Genomic DNA, 25,266 nt, shown 5'->3' on the forward strand with positions numbered 1-25,266 from the left:
CTCTGTTCATTTTTCCCTGATGTACAGGAGCCAGGCCTCCAAAAGCTGATTTATTGGGGACTGACTTTTCTTGGAGAAACGGCCAGGAGACCCTCTCTGTCACCATAATGGTTTCTGAACTGGGAAACTAATTTCTTCTTGTTTCTATGTGTGTTTGTTTGTTTATTTTTTTATTCAGGCAGCATTGCTCATGTTTAATCATGTGTACCTGAGATTAAAAAACCAGAAAAAAAGGAAATAAACAGAAAAACATACACAAGAAAACAAAAACAGTGTGTGGCTCTTATCAGATCCCATGTATGGATTCCAAAAATGAGTAAGCAAAGGTATGGACTTGTCAGACCGGTTCCATAATCAGTGCCTTTTCCTAGGACTGAGCAGGGAAGCTGCACTTTCTTCTTTGTTGTTGTGGTTTTGCCACCAAATCTATTCCTGGCTTTTCTTGGGGCTTCCATGCATAAACCTCATTAGCTGGGTGCTTCTAATAACTTCCAACAACTCATTTTCAGCAACATTTATTTAAAAAGTCCAGTAAGGAGGCAAGAGTAGTGTATCGCTTGCAGCGGATAACCATGTCTCTGTTATGTTATGTTGATCTTATTTCTGTGAGAGGGATTTTGCCCATATATCTATCCACTCTGTAGTCCAAAATAATGAAAACTCTGCAAGAACCTTTACTGATGAGGGCACCTTTGAATTTACAAAGATTAATGATTTTAAAATCGACTGTACAGACCACTAGTCATGAAATTGACCATATCCAATTTTGAAAGTCCTAAGACCCAAGAGAAACTGCAAATTAGCAGTGGAAAGATAGTGTGTTCCTGGTGTTGTGAAGCCAAAGCTGACATTAGTCCAGCGAAGTGCTGCAGAATGCAGCAGGTTGGGGAATACTGTAGAGTAGGTTAAAGGTCAACTGGGACATGAAATATGTAGGCAAGTTTCAGAGACATTCACTTGCAATTCGTGAAGAACTTAAAGTAGTAACAGGCCAGTGGCCATATGATTATACTAGTTATAGTTATTAGTTGTTATATCCTACTGACATGAGATATGAATGAAAAGGAGAAGGGAGTAGTGTAGGCTATTGTCTTACTTCTGTTGAAATAATAACCGTGGTAGCAACAATACTCGGTAATATATTTTGAATGTTTGCTATGTTCCAGATGCAAGGCTTAGCATTTATTGCACATCATTTTACATAGTTCTCACCAGAGCCCTCAGTGGTGCACAGTATTATTACAGTCCCTCTTTTCCATTGGAAGAAACGAAAACTTAGCAAGGTTAAATAACTTGCTCAGCTTAATGAGCTGTCAAGTGGTAGAGTTGAACCTCCATCTACTTGATTTCAAAGTAGAAGCGTTGAGTCCTGATCTTTTACTGCCTCTGTATAGAACATGGTTGCTCTATTTTATTGACTCACATGACCAGGAAGGGAGAGCCCAGATGGACACTACGGCGAAGACATCAGTCAGTCATTTGAAGGTCTTTTAAATACTATCTCTAGTTTCTTGTGAGAAACATTTTGTTTAACAATCAACTGAAATGTCTCCTACTGTCCTTTCAAACTCTCAGCTGTCACATACACCACCCTGGGCAATTAGAAGCTCAATCAATGTGACCTTCTTCCTTCTTCAAAGGAAATAATAGCAAAGGTAAGTGCTATGGTCTCTACACCTCTTAGTTAACATCTCCAAATTCCCATCCAACTCGCAATGAGACCCTTATATTTGGGCACCTTCATTGTTGAGATATGTGACCTGTGGTACTCAGAAGCCTAGACCCATCAACCATGTGACCTGAGACACTAAGGCACAAATCACTGAGATGTAATGTGTGTAAGCCCTCTCTTACTGTTCTCCTGTCAATCAATTTCCCTATCAACTATCACAACATGGGATTTGTAATTCAACAGAGGAAGGATTTATTCAAGTGTTTTTTTTTTTTCCAAGTACAGGTTTTCCTGGGCATCATGGGTTAAAGGGACAGTACTATTTTAACAACTTATTGTCATGAGATCTAAAACTTTTAATGCTCTCCAGTTTCTCCTCTCTCCACTCTCTCCATCCCATTTAGCATTTCCCAGTAGCTTTATTCTCAGCAATACAACTTTTAAATTGAACACACGCTTTACACAGTAACAAAGGCTAAAGAGTAGTGTGTGTACCAGATTGATTTTCAATTTATTTTCAAGAGAAAATAAGAAAGCTTGGCTCACAAGAAGGGCAATCAGACATAGAGCATTCTGCCTATTTTTCAACACTCTGTACTGGGTTTGGGTCATTTTTTTCTTTTTTAAATCTTGGTATACATTTTGGACTACAGCCTCACCTGTACTACCCCTTAGGCTTAGCAGTCAGTCTTGGCCAGTTTCCAAATGAATTCTATTTCTGTGCTAGAATATTAGAAAAACAAAAGTAGTTTGTCATCTAAAGTACTAGGAAAGTATGCCATACCACTCCATGGTAGTCCTCTCTTCTATATTTCTCCCCTTTTCCATTATGTTTCAGGGCAGTTAGAATACCCAAGACTAAGTTTTCACTATCAATGAAGCTCCCTCAAGTCTAGAGAAAATAAAATAGAACAGACAGATGATTTCTTCTGTCTCTACATGATGGCTTTATCAGTTTAAAGAGCCAATGAAACTGCAGGATTGCATGTCTAGCTCATGGAAGATAGCATTTTTTTTCTTGTAGCCACATCACAGTTCATCTCAATTTGAATATGTGAAACATAAGAATCCAGAGTTAGATTTTCTGGCTTATTTCTATAGCAACTGGAGTACAGAACTATAAACGGAGGAACCGCTTGATAAATATGTGCCTGCTTCAGTACCTCTGCGCCGCATAAAGATGCTGGAACATCTGAGCGGCTTCGGAGAGGAGTAGATGAGAATGATGAGCACAAGGAGGCAAGAGTGACGGGCTGGTTGTTGCTACTATCCAAGCTGCTTGCATCTTCTGTAAGTTAGGGTGTGATCTGACGGCAGCTACTGATTGCTGTGGAAAATTGAAGGGGGAATCCCAGAGAATTCACCAGAAAGAAATTCTTTCTTTCTTTCTTTCTTTCTTTCTTTCTTTCTTTCTTTCTTTCTTTCTTTCTTTCTTTCTTTCTTTCTTTCTTTCTTTCTTTCTTTCTTTCTTGGTTAATCCTCACCCAAGGATATTTTTTCTATTTATTTTTAGAGAGAGACACATCAATTGGTTGCCTCCCGCACACCCCCTGACCCGGGCCAGGATGGAACCTACAACCCAGGTACATGCCCTTGATCGGGAATCAAACCCACGATCCTTCCGTCAGCTGACCGATGCTCTAACCATGGAGCAACACTGGCCAGGGCAGAAAAACAAAACAAACATTTCTGAGACACTGAAATATATAACTGGAAGCATAATTGCCATTGAAAATTAGAGGATGGGGAACGGTGACCCAAACTTGATAATGTCATTCAATTAAAAAATACACTTAAACACAGATGACAGTGATGCAATTAATAGCACTGCTAAGTGTTCATTCACAAATTGGAGAAGGGCTAGGTAGGGGTGTCGGTTGAGCCTGGACAAAAGAACGTGGGAAGAAAAAGTTTACAAACTGTAAGTAGTTAGGTTTTTATATTGAATGGTACTCCAGGCAGCTTTGCCTTCTCGCTTCTTCTGAGTCAACCCTGGTGTGAAAACCGGGACTTAGGGGGCTTCAGCGATGGAGACAGTGCAGAATGGGGGGGGGGTGTAGAAGGAATTAGGGAGCAGTTTGTACCAGTCAAATATGCATTTGGAACCACTGGCTCCTCTTTAAAACTCAAACCAACAGCAATCATTCCTTAGGAAAACTGGCAGAAAGGAAAGGCCCAGAACTGTTTGAGTCCTGGCTTTGTGACAAGAGCAAGTGACTAAAACTCTCTGGACTTCAGGTGCTCAGCAGGCCCCTGGGGCTGTGGGGCCTGGGGTACTGAACGCACTCACCTCCGGGGGCTGCCGTAAGAAATGATCACAAACTGGGTGGCTTCCAACAACAGAAATGTATTCTCTCTCAGGTTTGGAGGGCAGAAGCCCAAAGTCTAGATGACAGCAGGTCACATACTCTCCAAAAGCTCTCAGGGAGAATCCTTCCTGCCTCTTTCAGCTTCTGGTGGCTCAAGGCATATTTTGGCTTGTGGGTGCTTTGCTCAAATCTTTGTCTGTCTTCACATGTCTTTCTCCTCCACGTCCCTGGCTTCTCCTCTTCTTGTAAGGACACTTATGATTCAATGTAGGGCCCACTCAGTTAATCCAAGATGATTCCATCTTAAGATCTCTTACTCAATTACATCTACAAAGATCCTTTGTCCAAATAAGGTACATGCACAGCTACTGGGGATAGGACTTGGACATATCTTGCAGGGGGTCACTATTCAACCTACTGCACAAGTCCCAAGACTTGTTGGTCATTCAAGGCTTACTGTGAATTAGTCTAACCAGATAACAAATGTATGTGAAGATAATGAAAGAGTTGCTCTGCTGAGAACTGAGGAGGAGCCATCTTGGAGCTTGGGATTCTTGTAGGAGGGGAGATGAGCGTGGAGTATCCTGGTGGTACATGGGGATCCTGGCCGAGGCTGGGACCTGTCCTGGCATTGAGAGAGGGGTGCAGGGGAGAAAAGAGGAACAGGAAGTTAAAGACAAACATCATCTTCCTTATGTTCATTCTTGGGGCCCCGGCATTTGCTGCTATATGGGGCACAGACAATGACTTCAGTCAGTGCTGCTTAGGCACACTGTGCCACCTGGAGCTTAGGTCTGACCTGTTACATAAGCACGAAGTGAGATACACTGAGCTCCCTAAAGAACAAGTGTACGTTTGGATCAGGTAGCCACCCCTGTGACAGGGCGGAATGTATGTGAGTATACATAACGAACTGTTAGCGTTCCTCACTCTGATGAACAGAAAGCAAGGGTGGACCTAGAGTGTTGAGCCTGGACAAGGATGCTATCTGGTAGCCGCTTCGTGTGTGTAATCCCGCTGGACTCTGCACTAACTCACAGTACTTTTCAAACCAGTAATGCATGACCTTGTTAGGGGCTTGATCTTGGCAAAGCCCATCAGAAAGGCTGTAGGTGATCTCTGGGGACATTTTCATGGACTTCAACAGCTCTGCCTATTCCTAGCACTCCTGAAATAGCTTTGAAATCTAAAGGGCAGCTTGGGAAGGAGGATCTGGACTCTAAAGCTCTTCCTTGCTGATATTTGTTATATACATTCATTTATTCTTAATAATAGCTAATGTGCAGTGGACATTAGGTTGCAGGGAAGCACTGTTCTAGGTGGTTATAATGCATTATTTATTTTATTCTCACAAGAATCTTGCAAGCTAGGCATATTATTGTCTCTGCTCTTAAGGTTAAGAAACTAATGACCAGAGAATTTAAGAAAGTTGCCCAAAGTCACACAGCTAGTAGGTAGCGGATCCAGAAATCAAATCCAGTGTCTCAACTGCAAAGCCCTTACTATCAGCTACAACTGCCCTGACAGGGAGGGTCAGGTATTGGGGCAAGAAGTTTGCACAGTAGAAGGAACTGGGGAGGGGTCCAGCCAGAAAGAAGCTTCGTACAAGGAACAAGGACTCAAAGACCGAACAAGTGAGCTCAGAGTATTTTCAGACCTCATGGCAGGTACAGTTCTGTCGCTGCTCAGCACCGGCCTTCCGTGTCCTCTGCAGGCTGCACAGCCTCTCTCAAGTGCTGACGGGACAGAATGGAGCTGGGAAGGTGCTAGAAGCTAACAGTGTGGATGCGTTTCAGGTCAGCTCTTACTAAAACTTCTGGTTTGAAATCAGGGTAGCCTGGGGTAAACAAAACAAAACAGGACAGATGGTTGTTCTCGGGAAAGCGTCCTTTAAGATACGGGATTCCGTGTCCTTATTTAACACAGCGCAAACCCTATTGTCGGGAGTCTTGCGTCTCTACCTAGCTGCAAGTGTTCAGCCTTTTCCATGGAAGGCTGGCCTCTCCTCGCGATGCTGCGCAGAGAGCGGCACAGCTGGCTAACGGGAATTCAAATGCACATATAAGCGCTAGTTGATAGAGACCCTTTCACCATTTTAACAAGTTGCTGTGAATAATTCCGAATCTGAGACCACTCGCTATTTAAAATGCTCAGCGATAATTGAATACAGCTGCTTGAACATTTCTAAATGATTTCTATTTCAGAGTTAGGAAACACCAGAGAGACTTTTGTTGCTCCAGTTAAAAAAAAAAAAAAAAAAAGAATTTATTCTTGGGAACTCTGGTTCTAGAAAAATAATTGTGCACGTGTTGGAGGAGGAAAACCATGCAGACCTTTTTGACATGTAATATATAAACACCGGTTCCAGGCCCTGCCCATCAACTCATAAAAGAAAAATATGATTTAAAATGTCTATTTTTCAAGTTACTCCTATGAATTATGAAAAGGGCCATATTTTCTGTTCATCAAACAATAATTTTTTTCACATGTTGTTAATTCCAGGAAAGTTTAAAATAATGGAACTTTCTCCTTGAAAGAAAGTGTTCCAGTTACTATTGGTGCAGAATAAACTACCTCAAAATACAGCAGCTTAAAACAACAACCATTTTTTAATATGCTGTGGATTCTATGGGTCAGGAGTTTGAATAAAGCACAAAAGGGATGCATTGATTCTGCTCCGTGATATCTGAGACCTCAGCTGGAAGTCTTGCTTAAAAGCTAAGGGTGATTCAGCCCTGGCCGGTTTGACTCAGCGGTTGGAGTGTCAGCCAGCGGACCAGAGAGACCTGGGTTTAGTTCCCAGGCATGTACCTCGGTTGCAGTTTGTCCCCAGCTCCGGTTGGGGTTGGGTGGGTGGCAGCCGGTCAATGTGTCTCTCTCACATCGATGTTTCTCTCTCTCTCTTCCTCCCTCCCTCCCTCTCTCTCCATCTGAAGATAAATGCAAAAGTGTCCTCTGGTGGGGATAAAAATAAATAAAAATTTAAAAAGCTAAGGGTGATTCAAAGACTGGTTCAGAGACCAGGGCTGCACTCCTGTGGGGGCTGCTTCACTCCCACATCTGGCACCGAGGCTAAGATATGGGATTGGTGACCAGAGCACCTACACGCAGCCTCGCACACTGGCCGTCTCAGCTCCAAACTCAAGTGTTCCGGCAAACAAGGCGGAAGCTGAATCACCTGTTATGACCCACCGCATCACTCCCACCACATTCTATTGACCAAAGCAGTAACAAATTCCACCCAGATTCAAGGGGAGTGGGACACACCACCTGTACAAAGGGAAGAGACAGGTCACTTTACAGAAGAACACGTGAGATGGGAATTATTGTTGCAGTCATCTTTGGAAAAATACAATCTGACATAAAAATAAGAAGTGCCAAAATGGTTCAAGATGCACATTATCCAAGACATAAGTTGACAACTGGAAGGAAAAACTTAATTGGACTAAGTTTCTTGAAGGGATATATACATATTTTATCCAGGATATAACCATCAACAATAGTAATAATGATAGTAATTAAATCTTATAGTGTTCACTGTGTGCCAGACACTGGTCCAAGTGTCTATATTAATTCAGTTCATCCTCAGTGGAAACTGAGTTGCAAAGTGGTTAAGTAACAGGCCTGAAGTTACACAGTTAGAAATCAATAAAACCAGGCTTTGAGCCCTGGCAATTCAACTCCATTTGCTGTGTGCTTTAACCGTTTCACTATATTATTTCTCCAATCCAATGAGAGAAATAGGTCAAGTATAATGAAAAGCAAACTATAAATTGAATGGGGACGGATCTTTCTTGATTGCCTACCACATGCCAGGTATTATGCTCCAATGTTACAATAACTCTGAGATAGGTACTGTTTTTACTGCCATCTTACAGAAGAGAGCATTGAGGTTCAAAGTTGTTAAGTAAGTTGCCCAAAGTCTCAGAGCTGGCAAATGATGGCCTTGGGATTCAAAATCATATTTACCTATATATTTATTCAATTTACCTGCTCTTCTCATATTTCCAAAGCTACAGTCTACCTACTCTCAAGGGGTTTTGTGTCAGAGTCCATTCAAAATCATTCACTCTGGAGTTGTTGTCTTCTTCTTCTTCATCTCCTCCTCCCTCCTCCTCCTTTTAAAGGATGTACATTTTAATAATTTTCATAAGGATTAAAACTACAAAGAATATGATCTCCATCAATAGGAGAGTGGCTAAATAAAATATATGTTCATACAGTAAAATAATATGCAGTAATAAAGTATGCAGTAATAAAATACCACAGGCAAGGAGCTACAAGACATATTAAGCAACTTGGGCAATACATATGCTCATAGAGAATGCCAGTGATGTGTTTCAGAAGCACCTACAAAACAATGGTTTTGCTATCGTGCTTGTTTTTATAACAACTTGTTATGGCACAACTGATCATTAGGAAACTGTTTGAGCATAACACAAATTTCATGATTGCTTAAGTACAATTTCATCCATGAGAAAGTAGGTGAAAACAGCAAACCAGCCTCATGGGAATCCACAAATCGCACACACAGACACATCTCAAACCCACCAGCTACCTCTATCCATTGTGTGTGTCAGCAGCCACAACTGTCTGATCCACTTCAGACAAGCCTCCTGCCATGTCTGCAAGCCAACATCGGGGCATTTTCAAGGTAAATGCCATATTTATTCTAGAATTTATGTATTTCTTAACAATTTAATGTGTGTTTAAAACTGTGCTACAACTTCTATTAAGTTGCTATACTTTTAAAATTTAACTTTTTGTCAGAAGTCCTGTTTTTACTCAGTGATTTTAGCACTGTGATTTTTTAGGAACACATAGGTGCATTATAGCAGAACTAACTATATTTCAGTGGGTACCCACACAAGTAACTTGTTTCATAAAATTGTTAGCACCACAGTTAGTGTAGTTTCATGTAATCACACAAAGCAACAGAACATATACTACTGTTCTGCAAGGAAAACTGGACTAAGACAGGAGACCACATTCTAGCTTTGCCATAAACTTGGTATTGCTAGTAAGTTTGGACAAGCCGATTTGACCTTGCTGAGTTTCCCACTCTTAAAAATGGGATAACAATTTTCCACTGACCAAATGCAGCTCTGCTGATAAATGAGATAGTGGCTTTCAGAGCACCGTACAAAATATGCATAGCATTTAAATGAAGTGTGGAGGCATTACTGCTAAGAAAAAACAGTAACTGAGTGCCAATGCTTCTTAAATTTGAGTCTGATAATCAAGGAGCATCCCTTACTTTGTGGTAAGTGTCCTTGAGCTCCGGTGGCATATCCAATGGTAAAGGAAGCTCAAGCCAGGATGTGACACCAAGCTAAGAAATGTGCTGCCCCAGGGACCTCCCATACAGGTCTCCCATTTTCCTGTAGGTGTGGACGGCTGAGGCCAGCTCACCTCCTTTCCTTCCTTGGCAGTGGTCCATCAGGGCTGCGAGAGTCTTCAGTCTTCTCTTGGGATTGTATGTCCAAACCAGGAGGCACAAAAGTGTTAAGCTACTGTCAAGGCCCAAATTCACACCCTGGTCATCCTCTAACTGTAGCTGGGAATGTAAAACAGAGAGTAACTGGCAGTAATCTTTGAGTTCTTGGTGCAAGGCAACACAGGAGATCTGACCTAGAAGTCCAAATGAACGGTCTAACCCCCTCTGGTCCGTGTATTTTCTGATTTTATTGTGTAACCTTCCCAACTTAGCAAGTCTGACTGTGGTATCCCTCAAAGATTTATTTAGGTTTGCCTTTCCCTTCGCTTAGTAACAAGCCTCAGTGTTGCTCATCTTGATGACTTTGCCATCTGTGCCCTGGAATATGTACCAAATGTCCCTGACAAGGGCTGCCTCAGTAACTTCCTCATCTCTCCTTGACCTTGTCATATTGCCAGAAACCGTGTTGGGGATCCCTTTTAAGGTAGCAGTTTGTAAAGAAGGCTGGGTTGCAGTTGAAGTCCATGCAAGACGTGACCCCAACTGCTGTGGACAACCGTCTCTCGTCCCAGGGTGGATAGGACGCTGGCTGATGACTGCTGGTGCTGCTACTTCCCCTGCCTGGGGCTGCAATCCTGGGAGTTCCGGGGAGAGTCTGAGGTGTGGCCTAGTACTAGGGAGTTGAGTAGGCATCTCTTGGTGTGGGCAAATAACATGCCGTAGCTGAAACTTTGTTTGGCTGTTTGCATGGATCTCCAATAAGGCTCAGCAAGAGGTGGAGAGTTGATCATTTATTTTTCAAAACTCCCTGTGAAGGAAGTTTCTATGGAGTTCTGAAAACAATGCAGCATCTGCTTCTCTTCTTTGTCGAATAAGTTCTGTCTTGATTTTTTTCAGCTACTAGAAATTCATCTCTTTCAACAGTTGGGGCAAAGTAGCTGCCGATAACTTGCACAGCATACCAGTAGCAAGGCTGGTGACTTGTGGTGGGGGATTATCATCTTTGAGGGTTGTAGGGCATCCCCCAAAGCCTAAGGCCCCACTGGAGTCTTTTGCTTCTTGATAGCATGGCATCTGGGGGACACAGCTGACATAGTCAGAGCAGCTAAAATCCCTTGGTTTGATTACAGAGCTTTGGGGACTAACATTGCAACATACGGTTTGTCTTTGTAAATTCCTGCTGGACAGGACCCATGAACTTTATCTTATGTAATAATCCTGCATTCGGGAAGGATTTTTTTTTTTTCTTTCTCTCTAAGAATGTGACTCATTGAATACCTGACATTTTCAAGAATTTATCCTTTGTCCTATCAGACCATTAAGAGTATTGTAACTGTTCTGAAAATGTCTGTGTTTTGCTATAATCTTCCGCTATAATTTGATAGGCACTCAACCATAACATTATGATTATGAAGCTTTTAGGGAGGATATATCTGCAAGATGCTTTCTAAATATTTTCTTATTTTGTGCTTTTCTCTCTAAGTCTCCAATACCAACTGTGCTGAAGCCCTTAACTGATTCTAAGAGGGTTTCTTGAACTGTCATGGAAGAAAGAGACAATTTGATTTTAGAATCCAAAGATACTTGCATGCCCTTTATTGTGTCACTGATGTGATGGACAGCTTCTGCTCTGGTGCCACATTGCTCTCTTTGGACTCACTTTCTGTGATGTGTTGCTCATGAGCTGTGGATTCAGAGGATTATACTATTGGCCCTTTTCCTCAACAGCAAAAATGGCACCAAATATATCACTGCTTGAAGACTGACACTATGCTTTCCAGGGCTAGGACTTAGTGGACTTTATCCATAGAGCAAATTGAGGGTTTTCAATTATCAATGCTCGTATCAAGTGAGAAAAGCATTATTTTGGATCATATCTATTCCTAATGGGATCAAATTTAAACTAATTACAGGAGACCAAGTAGAAGTCACAAAGACCTTAGACAGTTACAGAATATACCAACACAACATTCAGGCATCAATACAAACAGGAATCTAGAGAGTAAATGATAATTCTTATCAGGATATTATAGTTATTTGGATGTTTGTTTTTTTAGTTTGCTTTCTAGTTCAAAACGTTGTCTTTATCTTAGAATATGTTTAGTGTTAAGCATGTAGTTCATTTTTAATAGATGTTTATTGCTTGTTCAGAATTACCTCGGAAAGTTACTCATGGGGCTTTGTTTAAAAATGGAATCCCTTGTCAGAAAAACTCAAGCAAGAAAGGGCTAAATTTTTTTCTGTGTGGCTCAAAAATCTCAAATCTCCAGTCCAGTGTTCTCCATTTGGAATCATCCTTAGTATTCAGTGGTCTAAGGTACATTATCTAATAACCGTGATTTACTTGAAGTCCCACTAGAAACTTTACTTATAACTCGCCTAATCACCGTAAGGCACTGCTTCTCAACCTGTGGGTCGCGACCCCTTTGGGGGTCGAATGACCCTTTCACAGAGGTCGCCTAAGACCATCGGAAAACACATATTTCCGATGGCAATTCATAACAGTAGCAAAATTACAATATGAAGTAGCAATGAAAATCATTGTATGGTTGGGGGTCACCACCACATGAGGAACTGTATTAAAGGGTCGCGGCGTTGGGAAGGTGGAGAGCCTCTGCCTCAGGGCTCCAGAACTGTTCATGGGACTTAGCTCATATAGTGGCTACTCAGTATAATTTGCTGAATGATTGCAATGGCTGAATCATTCATCTTATTAAGAAAAGCATTTCTATTAAGTTCCATCTCAGTCACAGGAGTTACTCATCAAATCCCATTCTGGGTGAAATTGCTGTTCTTTGCAAATGTTGAAAATATGCACGCTTTGGTGTTTGCCTTCGGTTTTCTTCAGGGAGCACTGGGAGGGGTGGAGGCCATTGCCTCTGGCTTCTGGGGCATACTAAATTCAGTCTTCGTCCAGATGAAAAATATGCACATAAAAAACAGAATGATCTTGCCCTGGCCAGTTTGGCTCAGCAGTTAGAGCGTTGGCCTGCGGTCTAGAGAGACCCGGGGTCGGTTCCTGCTAAGGGCTCGTGCCTCAGTTGCAGTTTGTCCCCAGCCCCGGTTGGGGTTGTGCGAGAGGTGGCCACTCAATGTGTCCCTTTCCTGTCATTATTTCTCTCTCCCTCTCTCTTCCTCTCTCTCCCTCCCACTCTATCTGAACAAAAATAGAAAAATGTCCTCTGGTGAGGATAAAAAACAAAAACAAAAAACCAGAATTATCTTAATCTCATTACAGGAAAAAAACACCCTCAGGCGAGTTGAAATAAAGAGGAATTTATTGTAAGGGTCTGAAGAAATCCTATGACGGATGACACAGCTGGGGAATGATGGGAACTCATCTTCAGGCAGATTATGTCTCTTAGTCTTTCTCAGAATAGTTTCTTTACTTTTCCTTGTATGCTGGCTCCATCTTTCCTGGAGAAATCAGCTGCTTCTACAGGCCTTTTAGGGTCACCTTCCCCATAACTTCAGCTGCATTTAACTTTGCATTTAGCTACGTTTTTAATTTGGCCATAAAGCCAATTCTATTACCAATTATTATATACGATCTTATGGCTCTGGAGCCTGAAATGTTGATTGATTCCGTCTCTATTGTTTAAATTTACCAAATTTCTGGGAGAATTTGAATGGCCTCATTTGACTCACGTGCCCACTCTTGGTTCACTCTCCAAGGGGATGAGTCATACGCCTTCAGGGATGTTAGTAGGAAAAGTTCTCCAAAAAGCATGTGTGGACAAGAGGAAACATGGATGTATCTAGAACAGAACGTTTCAAAAATTATCATGGAAATTTGTCTTTGGAAGAAGGAGATACATCTGATTAGATTTTGGTAAGAACATTTAAAATAAAAATGATGAAAATTCATTCTCCTTCTTTGTAGCTAGTGCTACTTCACTTTTTATTGCTAAAATACATCTTCATCTCCTGATCTGCTATTTGTCTCCCAAAAATTATCTTTAGAGGATAATTTTTTTGAACCCTGGCCTTGTAGGTCCTAAGTTAGAAGACAAATAACAAGGATAATGCCTTCAAACGTTTCTTGTTGCTTCTGGCAGTTTCATTTGTAATGATCATCAGGGCTAAATTAAAGTAAGGTTGGAGATAGTGGAACTCAAACTCCAGGGAACAGATAGAAAAAGCTGGGGATACTTTTGAAGCTTAAAAAGATGAAAGAGATTGTAAGTAGTCTTGAATTTTTCTTTGATAATTTACTCATTTAAAAGTCTGCTTTCTTCAAAAATAGTATGTGATTTTATTGAAGAATTAACTTTGTAAAATATGGATAATCTTACATCTTAAAGATTAAAATAAAGGCTGACTGGAAATGGTTATAAATTTGAACATTAAACTTTTTTTAAAAAAATGGTGTCATTTTAATTTAATAGTAGACAATTTATAATGTTAATAACCTGTTACCAAGAACTTGCTTCAATTCTACTTCAAATATCCCATCTACATTAGACATGTTTATAGTACCTGACAGTCCATAGTAGCTTCTAGTGAGGCAATCTCTAGTAGTGTGTGTGTGTGTGTGTGTGTGTGTATGAGAGAGAGTGAGAGAGAGCTAGAGAGAGAGAGAGAGAGAGAGAGTAAACCAGGAAAGATGACCCACCCAAAATTAACTTATAACCCCTGATGTTCAAAAGATATGTATTCCCTCTCAGAAATGTGAAGTAAGAAATGTCAAGAGAAGGAACTGAGGAAGTACTATTGGGAGCAGAAGCTGACCCATTATGACTCAGAGGGACTTGATTTCCAGCGTGCTCTGCAACAATCAAAGAGGAAAGAAAATAATAGCAGAGAAAACCCACCAGAGAAAGAGAAAAGCAGCAACACATTAGCAATCAGGCATCTTCCAAGGGACTGACAGCCCAGTGGTCCCCTGCGCTGCCCCAGTTCTGTTTTTGATCCAGGTGGAGACTTACAGCCAAGCTCTCCTTCTAAGGCTCTCTGTTTCCTGTAACTCAAAAGGCCTAACTTTAACACCATCTTATCCAGGGTTCATGTAAAAAGGCCAAGGGCTGCCAACTTACATTAGACAATGCAACTTGATACTTTGATATTTGTAATACTGACATTGAACCTTTGAAAAGTGAAATTTGAAAAAAAATGTGGGGTTTGCAGCTATGCAAGATGCTTTTATGTTAGCTTGCTTTCCCGAGTGGTGAGCTTGGACCTCTCCCCCACCCACACTGATGTAGGCAAACTGAGCATCTGGCTGAGGACTCAGCTACAGCAGACACAGCCACCAACAAAGAGATGACAAAATTTGTGTTGCTCAGAGGTGACTGGGCCACTCCAGTCCCAGGGTGAGATGCCTTTCCAGTTCCTTGAACAAGCAGTGTGGTTCCCTGGCAAAACCATGAACTCCCATCCTAAGTGTGAGGAGTCAGAAGGGCACTGAAATTGAAGCTTGCTTTTAGTCAGCATCATAGGAGTAATCTACAGTACTGTAGTCACTCTGGCAGGTAGGGCGGAAGCGATCTGGGGAAAGCTGGATGTGCCAGTCCCCCTGTGACCATGAGGAGACTAAGTAGGCTGCCTCACCCTGAGTGGAGCGTGTGTGTGTGTGTGTGTGTGTGTGTGTGTGTGTGTGTGTGTGTGGTGCTGAGGCAGCAGAACAGTAAGCAGAGATGAGTTTTGGATCCCTTAAATGGCCTCAAGAGCTTTAAGCTCTTACTAAAGGGTCAAGCAGGACAGGTTATGATTCCCCGCCACAGTGTATTAAGAATAGGCATCTTTGGCCCTGTGCTTTTAGTTACTTTGGGAGATGGATGTACATCTAGTTAGTCAAGTGGTTCTACATGCTAGAAGTACTGATGGTGACAGACATATAAAAGGACAGTCAGCCGTGCTCACTTCGGCAACACATATACTAAAAGGACAGTCAGCAGATATGGCCAATAGGTATAACTTAAAAATTTAAAAAGCAATTAAGAGGCACTATAGCATATTGCATGGATTCTAGAACCAGATATTCTGCGTCTAAAGCCCAGTTCCACTGCTTACTACCTGTATAAACTTGAGGCACTTAAACTCTCTATACCTCAATTTTTTCATCTGTATAATGGGGATGATGATCACAGTATCTACCTCATTTGGTTACTGTGAGGATTAAATGTGTTAACTTGTGTGAAGCTTGTTCAACAGTGCCTGGCGCGTAATAAACATTCAGTCGGTGTTACTGATTATTATTCTCTACTGCACTCCATGTATAAGGCATAGAGAGGTGGAGGCTTACTGGAGACCATGCTATGAACCACAAAGCTCCTGTTTAACACTGGTTCTTTTTTAACATTCTAAAATAAAACTAAACTTTTCACTTCTCATGCCTCTGTGAGGAGGTAAAATGTTACTCATGTTTTATCCTCAATTACAAATGGAGAAAACTAAAGAATGAAAAGTAAAATTTTGCCTTAAAGTGATGTCGCTTATTTGCTTTTTTTTTTTTTTTTTTTTTTTTTTTAGTCACTGAGCTGTTCTGACTTTGCTGTCACTCTCTCTGCAATAACACAGGAGTAGAATCCCTTGGCCGCACGCCAGGCAGCATATGCCCTTCAGATGCTCTAGAACCACACCACTGAAACATCCCGGGGCTCAGCACAGGGTCTGGCACAGAGTAAATACTCACTGTCTATTCACTTATTCTCAGTAATTGAAGGTCAACTTCTCTCCTGCATTTTGACCTCATCACCTCCTGTCTCAAAATCTTCAATAAGATGTCTCTTTTCAAGTTTAAATTATTTATCCTATATTTCAAACCTTTCAGCAATCTCACCTGGGGTGAACTTTCATATCTCCTTGTATTTAGTTGGTCCCTTTCACTGTTCCTTGCTTACTTCAGTTAATGTATCTTCTTTGGCTGTGCTCTTCTTACTCATTTTTATCCCACACATAGTACTAAATATAACTCCTTCTATACTTTAACACTTTGTTTACACTCAAATTGTCCTGCTTTCTCTCCACTGGAATTATAGCTATAGTTGACAATTTAGAGCCCACATCCCATCTCTTCCAAAACTTGCTCCATAGCAGCTGAGTTTGATTCATGACCTTAACCCTTAACTCAAGCTGATAGGACCAAGGGTGTTTTTTTTGTTGTTGTTTTAAGCCACTAAGTTTCAGGGTATTTTCTTTTGTAGTAATAGGTGATTTTATCATTATACTTAAAAATTGCTTAATAAAATCTGTAATTGTGCATGGAAAATATACTTAGAGCTATAGACATTTCAACTGAATATACATATGATTTTATTACAAAAAATTATGAAATGCAAGAAGCTTCCATAAGGAATATGTTGAATATTATGTATAGTACCTAACATATGGTAGGTCTATGATAAATGCCAGAGAGATTATAAATTTTAAAGTGCTTAGAGGAGAAGGGAGAGGGCAAGAGATTTGATTTTTAAGATTTTTTTTACAGGCTTTTAGCATCTGCTGTTCTGGACATAGAAAAAGATATAGTTAATAAAATGCTTAACATTGAATAAGATGTTCATAATTTCATAGAAAAAATAAAATTGGTTCATTCAGCAAGATTCTTTACTTCCCTTGTGTATTTGTGGCTTGTTTTTGGTCAACAGCAAGTTCTTTCTGGTATATTGGACTAAGCAAAAGAGGGGAAAGACTCTTTAATATAATTGACTAGTTACCAAGCAAAGAGAAAGGTTAATAGAAATATAATTTACCAGGCAGGTGACCATTCTGTGAATTAACAGTTTTGATTTTTGTGGGCCTTAACATGTTTAATTCCCCTGCTACTACAATAAAGCTGCAACCTCGGTTTAAGGTCTTTTCAAAGGAATGAAAAATGTCATTTTGTCTTAATAATTCGCTTAGGGGAGTAGTTATAACTTCTACCAATTTGGTGTTTGTTCCTGCTTTAATTGTTAACGGGGAGGTCAGTTCCATCTGTGCTGAGCTGTGTGTATCAATTTGCCCTTGAATTTTTCGTGTGAACTAGCACGTGGTAATGGAGATTAGGTCACTCTGCGGTATGTGTTGATTTTGCAGCTAAACATACCGGATCACTCCACCTGTGCAGTTGCAACACTGAATGTAAAAGATTATGAAAAGGTAAGAATAAAACAAGTGATTCAATATCATTTAAGATTCCTAAGCAATTTGGAGATGGATGAAACATTAGATCAAAATTTGAGATCTAGCTTCCTGATATCAGCTCATCTTTTAGTACTTCCCTCATAGAATCATGCTATTGTATAGAGCCTGACAGTTTAGAAAGCACTTTCATTTGGGTTTACTTCTTATTTAGACTCCAAGGTCCTAGTTGCTACAACTAGAACATTTCACAACTAATAGAAAAGCCACAGATTGTGCAGACTCTGCAGCCAGAGTTCCACACCCTCCCTCGCGGTCTCTCATTCTGGCATGAGGATTTTACCTACCCAGTGGGACAGGGACTCCTGGTCTCCTGCTGCCTTACTTGCAGCTGTGCTACTTGCCAAATCTATCACTGTGCCTTAACATAATAGGTCCGAAATAAATATTTATCAGATGGATGCATTATCACAGGGCTGCACAAAGCAAGTACAGGAAGCTTTCAACACATATTTATTAATTCATCATTATTTCATATTTGTACATCCTCCCTCCCACAATATCGTTCCTGTAGTGTTATTCAAAAAATGGCAATACTATTCCTGTTTTAATACTTTGTAGTACACAAGTTACTGTCACATGCATTATGTCATTTAATTTTCTCAAAAATTTTGTGGGATATATGGGTAGGATATTATTATTCCTATTTCATAAATGGGATAACTGAGGCAGGCATAAAGAGATTGTGATACAGAACTGAGGTCTTTCTCCTAAACTAGCCCTTTCTCTACTGTTGTAGAATAGCCTGTTTAACCTCTTTCCTCCAGTCCTGTTTCAGCGGTGAGTGAGAGCAGGGAGGCCCTCTGCCAGGACTATCTCATTGCTACAAGCTCCCTTCACTGTTTGCAGGGCTAAGAATGTAAAAATAAAATTTTTAACTCAAAAATCATTTATTATGTAGCTTCTAAAATGTGCATCTTGATTTCAGTAAAGCATTTTATGATCTCATGATATCCATGTAGGTAAAATTGCTAGATGATTTTATTTTATTATTGTTTCAGCAACCATCCCCAATTCTCCAGTGAATTCTAATATCAAAGAGAAGAAAATAAAATTTTAACATCATTACTCTGGTGTCCTGTATGATCTGGCTCCTATCTACCTCTCCAACTCTATCTCATACCCCTTTCCTGCTCATTCAGTAAACTCCAGCGACACGGAGTTTTTTTTTGCCAAGCTCTTTGCTACCTTGAGTATTTGTTCTTGTTAAACCTGCTGGATGGAATATTGTAAAATCCCTGAAATCTTGCACAGGTGACTGTCTTGTCATTCAGTCATCTGCTCAAGGGCCTTCTTGAAGTGTCTTTTGCTGGGCTCCTTGTTAAGGTGAAAAAAGCTAAGTATAGGATAGTGTATATAGTGTGCTGCCATTTCTCTTAAAGATTATTTACACAAACAACCACACACAGAGAGATAACACTGGGAAGATACATAAGAAATGGATGGCAGTAGTTTTCACTAGGGAAAACTGCAGGCTGAAAGTTAGATTAAGAGAATTTTCATTCTTTTGTATTATTTGAGTCGCATATCATTTGTATTAATACCTATTGAAATAATTAAAGCCTTTTAAAAAGAATGAAAAAAAGAACTCATTGAATTATTCAAACTTTACAAATTGAAATGTAACAAGAATAAATATTTAATATTTCACTTATATTCAATAATTCAATTGTACAGGTCCTGGTGAAATGGACCCTACTTAAAAGCAGTTCATCTGAGAAAAACCTAAGATTTTATTGACCACAAGCTCAATATGACCCAACCACATGGCTGTTAAAAAAAATGGTAAATGCATCCACCCAACTGCAGCAGAATATACATCTTCCTCAAGTGCACAGGTAACATTCTTCAGGATAGATCACATGTTCAGTCATGAAACAAGTCTTCACAAATATGAGAAGAGTAAAATCATACTAAGTATCTTTTCTGATAACAACAGAATGAAACTAGAAATCAATAGCAAGGAAATTCAGAAACTTGAAAACTGCACTCTTGAACAATCAATGGATCAAAGAAGAAATCAAAAAGGAAATTAGAAAATACCTGAGACCAATGAAAATACAATGTACCAAAACTTAAGGGGTGCAGCAAAAGCAGAACTAAGAGGAAACTTTGTAGTGATAAACGCCTACATTAAAAAAGAAATAGGATCTCAAATAAGTACCCTAACTCTGCACCTCAAGAAACTAGAAAGGAAAGAACAAACTAAGCCCAAAGTTAGCAGAAGGAAGGAAATAAAGATTAGAGCAGAAATAAACAAAATAGAAAATAGAAAAAGTCTAGAAAAAATCAACAAAACAAGGTTGGATAAAAGATATGGCATATACATGCAATGAAATATTATTCATCTATAAAAAGAACAAACTCTTGCATATGCTACAATAAGGAAAAATTTGAGGGCAGTTTGCTAAAGAAGCCAGAAGGACAAATTCTGCATGATTCCCTGTACATGAGATATCTAAAGTAGTCAAACTCATGGAAGTAGAATGTATAAGGTTGTTGCTAGGGGCTGGGGAAAGGGAGAAATGGGGAGTTGCTGTTCAGTGGGTGTAAAGTTTCAGTCATACAAGATGAAAAAGTTCTAGAGATCTGCTGTATAATGTTATGCTTAGAATTAACAGTACTGTGCTGTCCTCAAAGATTTGTGGAGGGCTGATCTCATGTTATGTGTTTTTTACTACAATTTTTAAAAAGTGAGTGTAGGTCACAATTGCAATTAAAGAAATGCAAATAAAAAAATTACCACTTGTCATTTTAGTCAAGATTTAAAAATGCTGGTGAGAGTTCCCTGAGGCAGGCTCCCTCATTTACTGCTAGTCACGGTATAAATTGGCAGGTACGACTGTTTAAAAAAATTCTTCAGAAATATATATCAAAGGGTCTTAAAATGTTGATACCCTTTCATGTAATAATCTTACTTATAGGAATCTGTTCTCATCAAGTAGTAACAAATGTAAATATGTTTACTATTTATAAGACCCCAAATTAGAAATCTTCCAAACATTCCATAAGGGAGGAGTTAATAAATGTTGATACATATGATGAAGCAACAAAAATATTATGAAGTTTTAGTGATAAAACTGCTCAGAATATAATATTAAGTATAAAAATGCAGGATAACAAATTGTGAAGGGTGATTTTAGACAGTAATATCACCACTATGTCAAAAAATTCAAAATATAGAAGGTGAAGAAAATACACAAAAATGTTATATGGGGTTGCTACTGGGTAGTGAGACTATGGATATTTAAAATAAAAAAATATTTAAATCCCCCTTTTTTTCCCACATTTCCCAAACTTTTGACAAACAGCTCATATTACTCTCTCAATTAGGGAAAACAGGTATAATTAAAAAATGAAATGTGATATAGGTTTCCAGAAAAATATGATCAGTTTATCCAAACATATATTTTAAAAATATATTGCAAGACTAAATTACCCTTTAGTCTTTGCAAATATAAACATATAAGATAAAATGCAGAGTGGCCAAAAATTAGACTTTTCATCCTTAAAATACTGGAAGGTATTTGATTGATTTCATTTAATATATGGTTAAGATAAACATAAACTTTTTCACCAAATCATTTCATTTTAACTTAAAAGAGGTAGATATAATAGGGAGAAAAATCAAGAGAAAGCCTTACATTATTTATTTGTGTAGTAAACATACGGCCTCTCGTCCAAGAAACTGCATAAACTCCCTCTGGGGTGCTGTGGGTGGGTCATCCACTTCAGGAGGGTGGTTTAGGGAAGACAGAAATGGAATGACAAGCTGGGAGGGAGAGGAAGGGTCTGCCCTGGCAGCCAGGTCAGCCAAACCCACTCTGGCTTTCAGTGGGTTGGCAGATGGCACAGCCAGATTGTCCCACCAGCCTGGAGCTACTAACTAAAACAATTACATTCAAGAAGAGATAAATTTATGCTACAATCAGATTCCTAATATTAGCTGAGGATGATGGGATAATATTCTAATTGGCTTAAATTATGAGCAAAAAACTCTAATAAGGGATGGGCAGAGAAAGCTACACGGTGGCCTCCATGGGGACACAAAAACTGACTCTTGGAGAAGATCAAGTTTATGTGTCACTACTCTGCTCCCTTCCTGTCCTGCTATTTAATCTCACATGAGATGTGTTCTTTTACCTTCACTTATATATATTTCCATGAAATCAGAGAAAGCAAATTTGGGGATCTTGAGTTCAATCTAGAAAATAGAAGTGATTTCGGTGGGCCATGTTGTGTATAAAAAAAAACAAACCCTCAAAATCAAAAAACTTGAATAAGTTGACGACAGTTAAAAATGGAGACATTTGCCATAAAAATCAAGATTTGGGGTTTTAAAAATTAAATTTAGCAACAGTGAGCTGATATTGTCAAATGACAATAATCAGCTGGATACGAGTGACAGATAACCCTTTTTAGGTGGCACAGGTTCACCAATTTGCCACAGTCCTCACTCAGCTCATTTGCATTTCCATTGCTGATCCATTCACATATTCCTGAGGTTTTCATGACAGATTTACAAAACTGTGTACCAGCCCTGAGCTGCCAAGTATAAAAAGCCTCTTCTGATACAAAAGTCATTCACTGCAACACTTTCTGCAAGTAACTCTGATAAAGACAGAGCTGGTTAAGCATTATAAACATGCTCAAAGGCCCTGGCCAGTTTGGCTCAGCGGTTAGAGCGTCGGCCTGCAGACCAGAGTCCAGGGTTCAGTTCCCTCTAAGGGCACGTACCTTGGTTGCAGTTTGTCCCTGGCCCTGGTTGGGGTCCTGTGGGTGGCAACCAGTCTATGTTTCTCTCTCACATCTGTGTTTCTCTCTCTCTCTCTTCCCCCCTTTCTCCCTCCCTCTCTATCTGAAGATAAATGCAAAAATGTCCTCAGGAAAGGATTTGAAAAAAAAAAATCTGGGAAAGTAGAAAGAGAGATAGAGGCTTCTCTGGAAGTCAGAGGTGCCATGGACAGTTGTTAGAATAGAGGGCCTTAAAAGACTGAGCCATCTTAAGGGAAACTCACAGTCTAGTGTTTGGAACTTAGTAGGAGGTTAATAAATATTTGTTTCCATCCTCCTAAGAGCAGATGCAGAGCACAGCGAGGAGGAAATGGAGCCAGAACAGTGTAATGCAATGCACAAAAGCACAGCATGCCAAGAGAGAAGGAGGGAGGAAGTAATTGTAGCCTAGAGAGCAGGAGCAGCAATAGAACAAGCCTAGAGGTTAGAATGACAGAACCAGGTACTACAATAATGGGGACTGCATAATTGTGACATGATTCTGACAAATCTTTTCTAGCCACACATCTATATGGTAAGCAGGAACAGATAGATGAAGACAGCATGAAGTAAGCAGAAATTCAGACAAATTCACACCCAGACACTAGTCATGGGAAAGAATTCAACCCTTAATGAGAGACCGTTGATTAAAACTATAACCATATGCATAAAAAATAGAGAACAGGCCAACTTTGATAGCTGAATTCAGTTGAAGAATAGAATTTCTATCCTTAGCTGAAATAAGTTAATCATTTAAAATGTTTTGTTTTGTTTTAGGCTTATCATTGGAGTAGCTTTAGTTACTTTGGAATAATTTATTTCTAAAGCCTCAATTTTAAAAAGTAGTTATTAATTAAAGTAAAATTTCCTGAAGTATCATGTCACTACAGTAATAACCTGTCAGAGAATGTTAGACTAAGGCTGCTGAATATGGAATGGAAGGTTATAGATGCAATTATTTTCTTCCCAGCCCTTTCTTAGGGTCATGGGCAACCAGTCACTGTTTATGTATAAGGTAGCTTTTGCAGTATTTATTTCTTTAAATATTTAATAGTCTTGAGAGGCAGTGACTGGCAATAATATGTAGAGTTTCTAGCATGTTGTGAATGCTTAATAAATGGTAACAATAAAATCCTGCATGATATAAACAGCAGTAAACCTATTACACTCTAAAATATTTAAAAGCCAGATTAGTAACTATTTAGAAAAGTATAAAAAAACGAACAGTGCATTGAGTTAATTATCGTAATAAAGGAACATTTATATTCACTGAAAAGTTCACCCAGGTAACTTAAACTCCTTAAGGAATTGAGAAAAAGTATGGGAAAAGTGAAGAGAGCTTGGATTTAAAAAAACAACAACCACACAACTTTTTCTTTTATCTTTCTCTCTCTTTTTTTTAAACCCTGTGGAAACCTGCTGACGACGGACCGGGTAGCTACATCCTGCACAGAGGCGGGTGCTCCAAGTGCCTTCAAAGCTCCCTCTAATCCAGCAGCAATTAGCAAAGCCCTCCCATTTCTTAGACGTCTTCAGGTTTGGAAGGACTTGGTTTTGGAAGAGGAGGCGCGTGTGTGCGACACCTCCAGATGCATGCCGAGACACCAGGAAAACAAATGCTCTCATATCCCAAGAGGAAGTTCTTGATTACATCTAAACCCGGGAAACTAGGCTACCCAGGAACCTCGACGCTGCGCTCTCGGATCCGCGCAGCCTTCAGCGGCCGGAGAACTCGGCGGCGAGGGCTGAGGACCCTGCGCTCTAAGTTTAGGAAAGGAGGCGAGGGGGAAAAAAATAGAACTGCTCCTTTAAGAACTTCCTTTCCCTTTTACTCTATGTTTACATAACATGGGGCCGATCCACCGCGGGGCCCGGCAGGGGAAGGCGGGGAGTGGGCGCGGGAGGCCCCACGCACCGGGGGAGGGAGCGCCGCGTGGGCCGGGGATGCCGGCGCTCGGCGGGGGGCGGGGCGGCTCCCACCTGCCCGCGCGGCAGGGCTGCTCAACGGTCCTGCCCCCGCCCCTCCCCCGTCGGCCGCTGCGCCCCCGCCCCTCCCTCGCTCGCCTGTTCCCTTCCTCCCTCCCGCGGGGCTTCACGGCGGCGGCGCTCGGCGCGGGCAGGTCTCTCTGCTGCCCGTCCCAGTTGTTGCCTAGTCTAGCTCCGGGCGGCCGCGACTCGCGGAGCTCCGGGGAGCCCGGCGGGGCAGCCGCGCAGCCACGACGGAGCAGCCTCGGGACTGGCCGCCCCGCGCCCCCTTTGCCGCCGTGCCCTTCCCCGGCGCGCTCACCCCCTTCTCGGGATGGGATTGTAGCGGCGGCGCGGACTCGGCGGGGATCGCGGCGGCGGCGGCGGCGGCGGCGGCCGAGCGGGGCTCCATGTTTTCCCCCGGTCAGGAGGAGCACTGCGCCCCCGATAAGGAGCCAGTGAAATACGGGGAGCTGGTGGTACTGGGGTGAGTCCGGGCATCCCCGACCTCGGCGAGCTTGGGGCGGGTGGCGAGCGCTCCGGGCTGGGTGGCCGCCGCGCGCCCGCATCCCCGAGTGGGGCCAGCGCGGTGGCTCGGGCGCTCTCTGGGGACCCCGGGGCGCTGGGAGCGGCGGGAGCGGCTCGGAAGCCTGGGCCGGCGGCTGCTGAGGTGGGAGGCGGGAGCTGGGAGCCGGGATGCACGCTCCGCACGGAGGACGACGGCGGAGGAAGTGGAGGAGCGGGGCCGGCCCCGGGAGGCGGCGGTGGGGACTGGGGCGACTCCGCGCCCCGTGGGGCGCAGCGCTCGGGGACCGAGTCTGTGGTAAAACCGCGGGCAGGGGCTCGACTTCCCCGAGCGCGCCGGGCCGCGGGGCGTCTGTAGGGGCCCGGGCTCAGGCGCCACCGTCGCAGGCACTTCGCTGTGTCGCTGGAGACCCCCGACTGGCGGAACTGAGAGGTCCGCGAGGCCGGGCCCCGGGGGTCCT

The 25,266-nt window shown here is 41.5% G+C and overlaps 1 protein-coding gene and 1 pseudogene across 1 annotated transcript in view; one reads left to right on the forward strand and one right to left on the reverse strand.

Annotated features, from left to right (window-relative positions):
- Positions 1-9,220: 9,220 nt before the first annotated feature.
- Positions 9,221-13,886, reverse strand: LOC118623419 (annotated as a pseudogene).
- Positions 13,887-24,417: 10,531 nt separating this feature from the next.
- The window catches only part of PELI2 (pellino E3 ubiquitin protein ligase family member 2), a 199,689-nt gene continuing 198,840 nt past the window's right edge, over positions 24,418-25,266 (forward strand). Inside the window, exon 1 of the mRNA XM_036268352.1 lies at positions 24,418-24,767. Coding sequence (XP_036124245.1) covers positions 24,691-24,767 — 77 coding nt within the window. The 5' untranslated portion in view covers positions 24,418-24,690. The remainder of the gene's footprint in view (positions 24,768-25,266) is intronic.

The sequence above is a fragment of the Molossus molossus genome, unplaced genomic scaffold (assembly GCF_014108415.1).
Source record: "Molossus molossus isolate mMolMol1 unplaced genomic scaffold, mMolMol1.p scaffold_m16_p_1, whole genome shotgun sequence".
Lineage (NCBI taxonomy): Eukaryota > Metazoa > Chordata > Mammalia > Chiroptera > Molossidae > Molossus > Molossus molossus.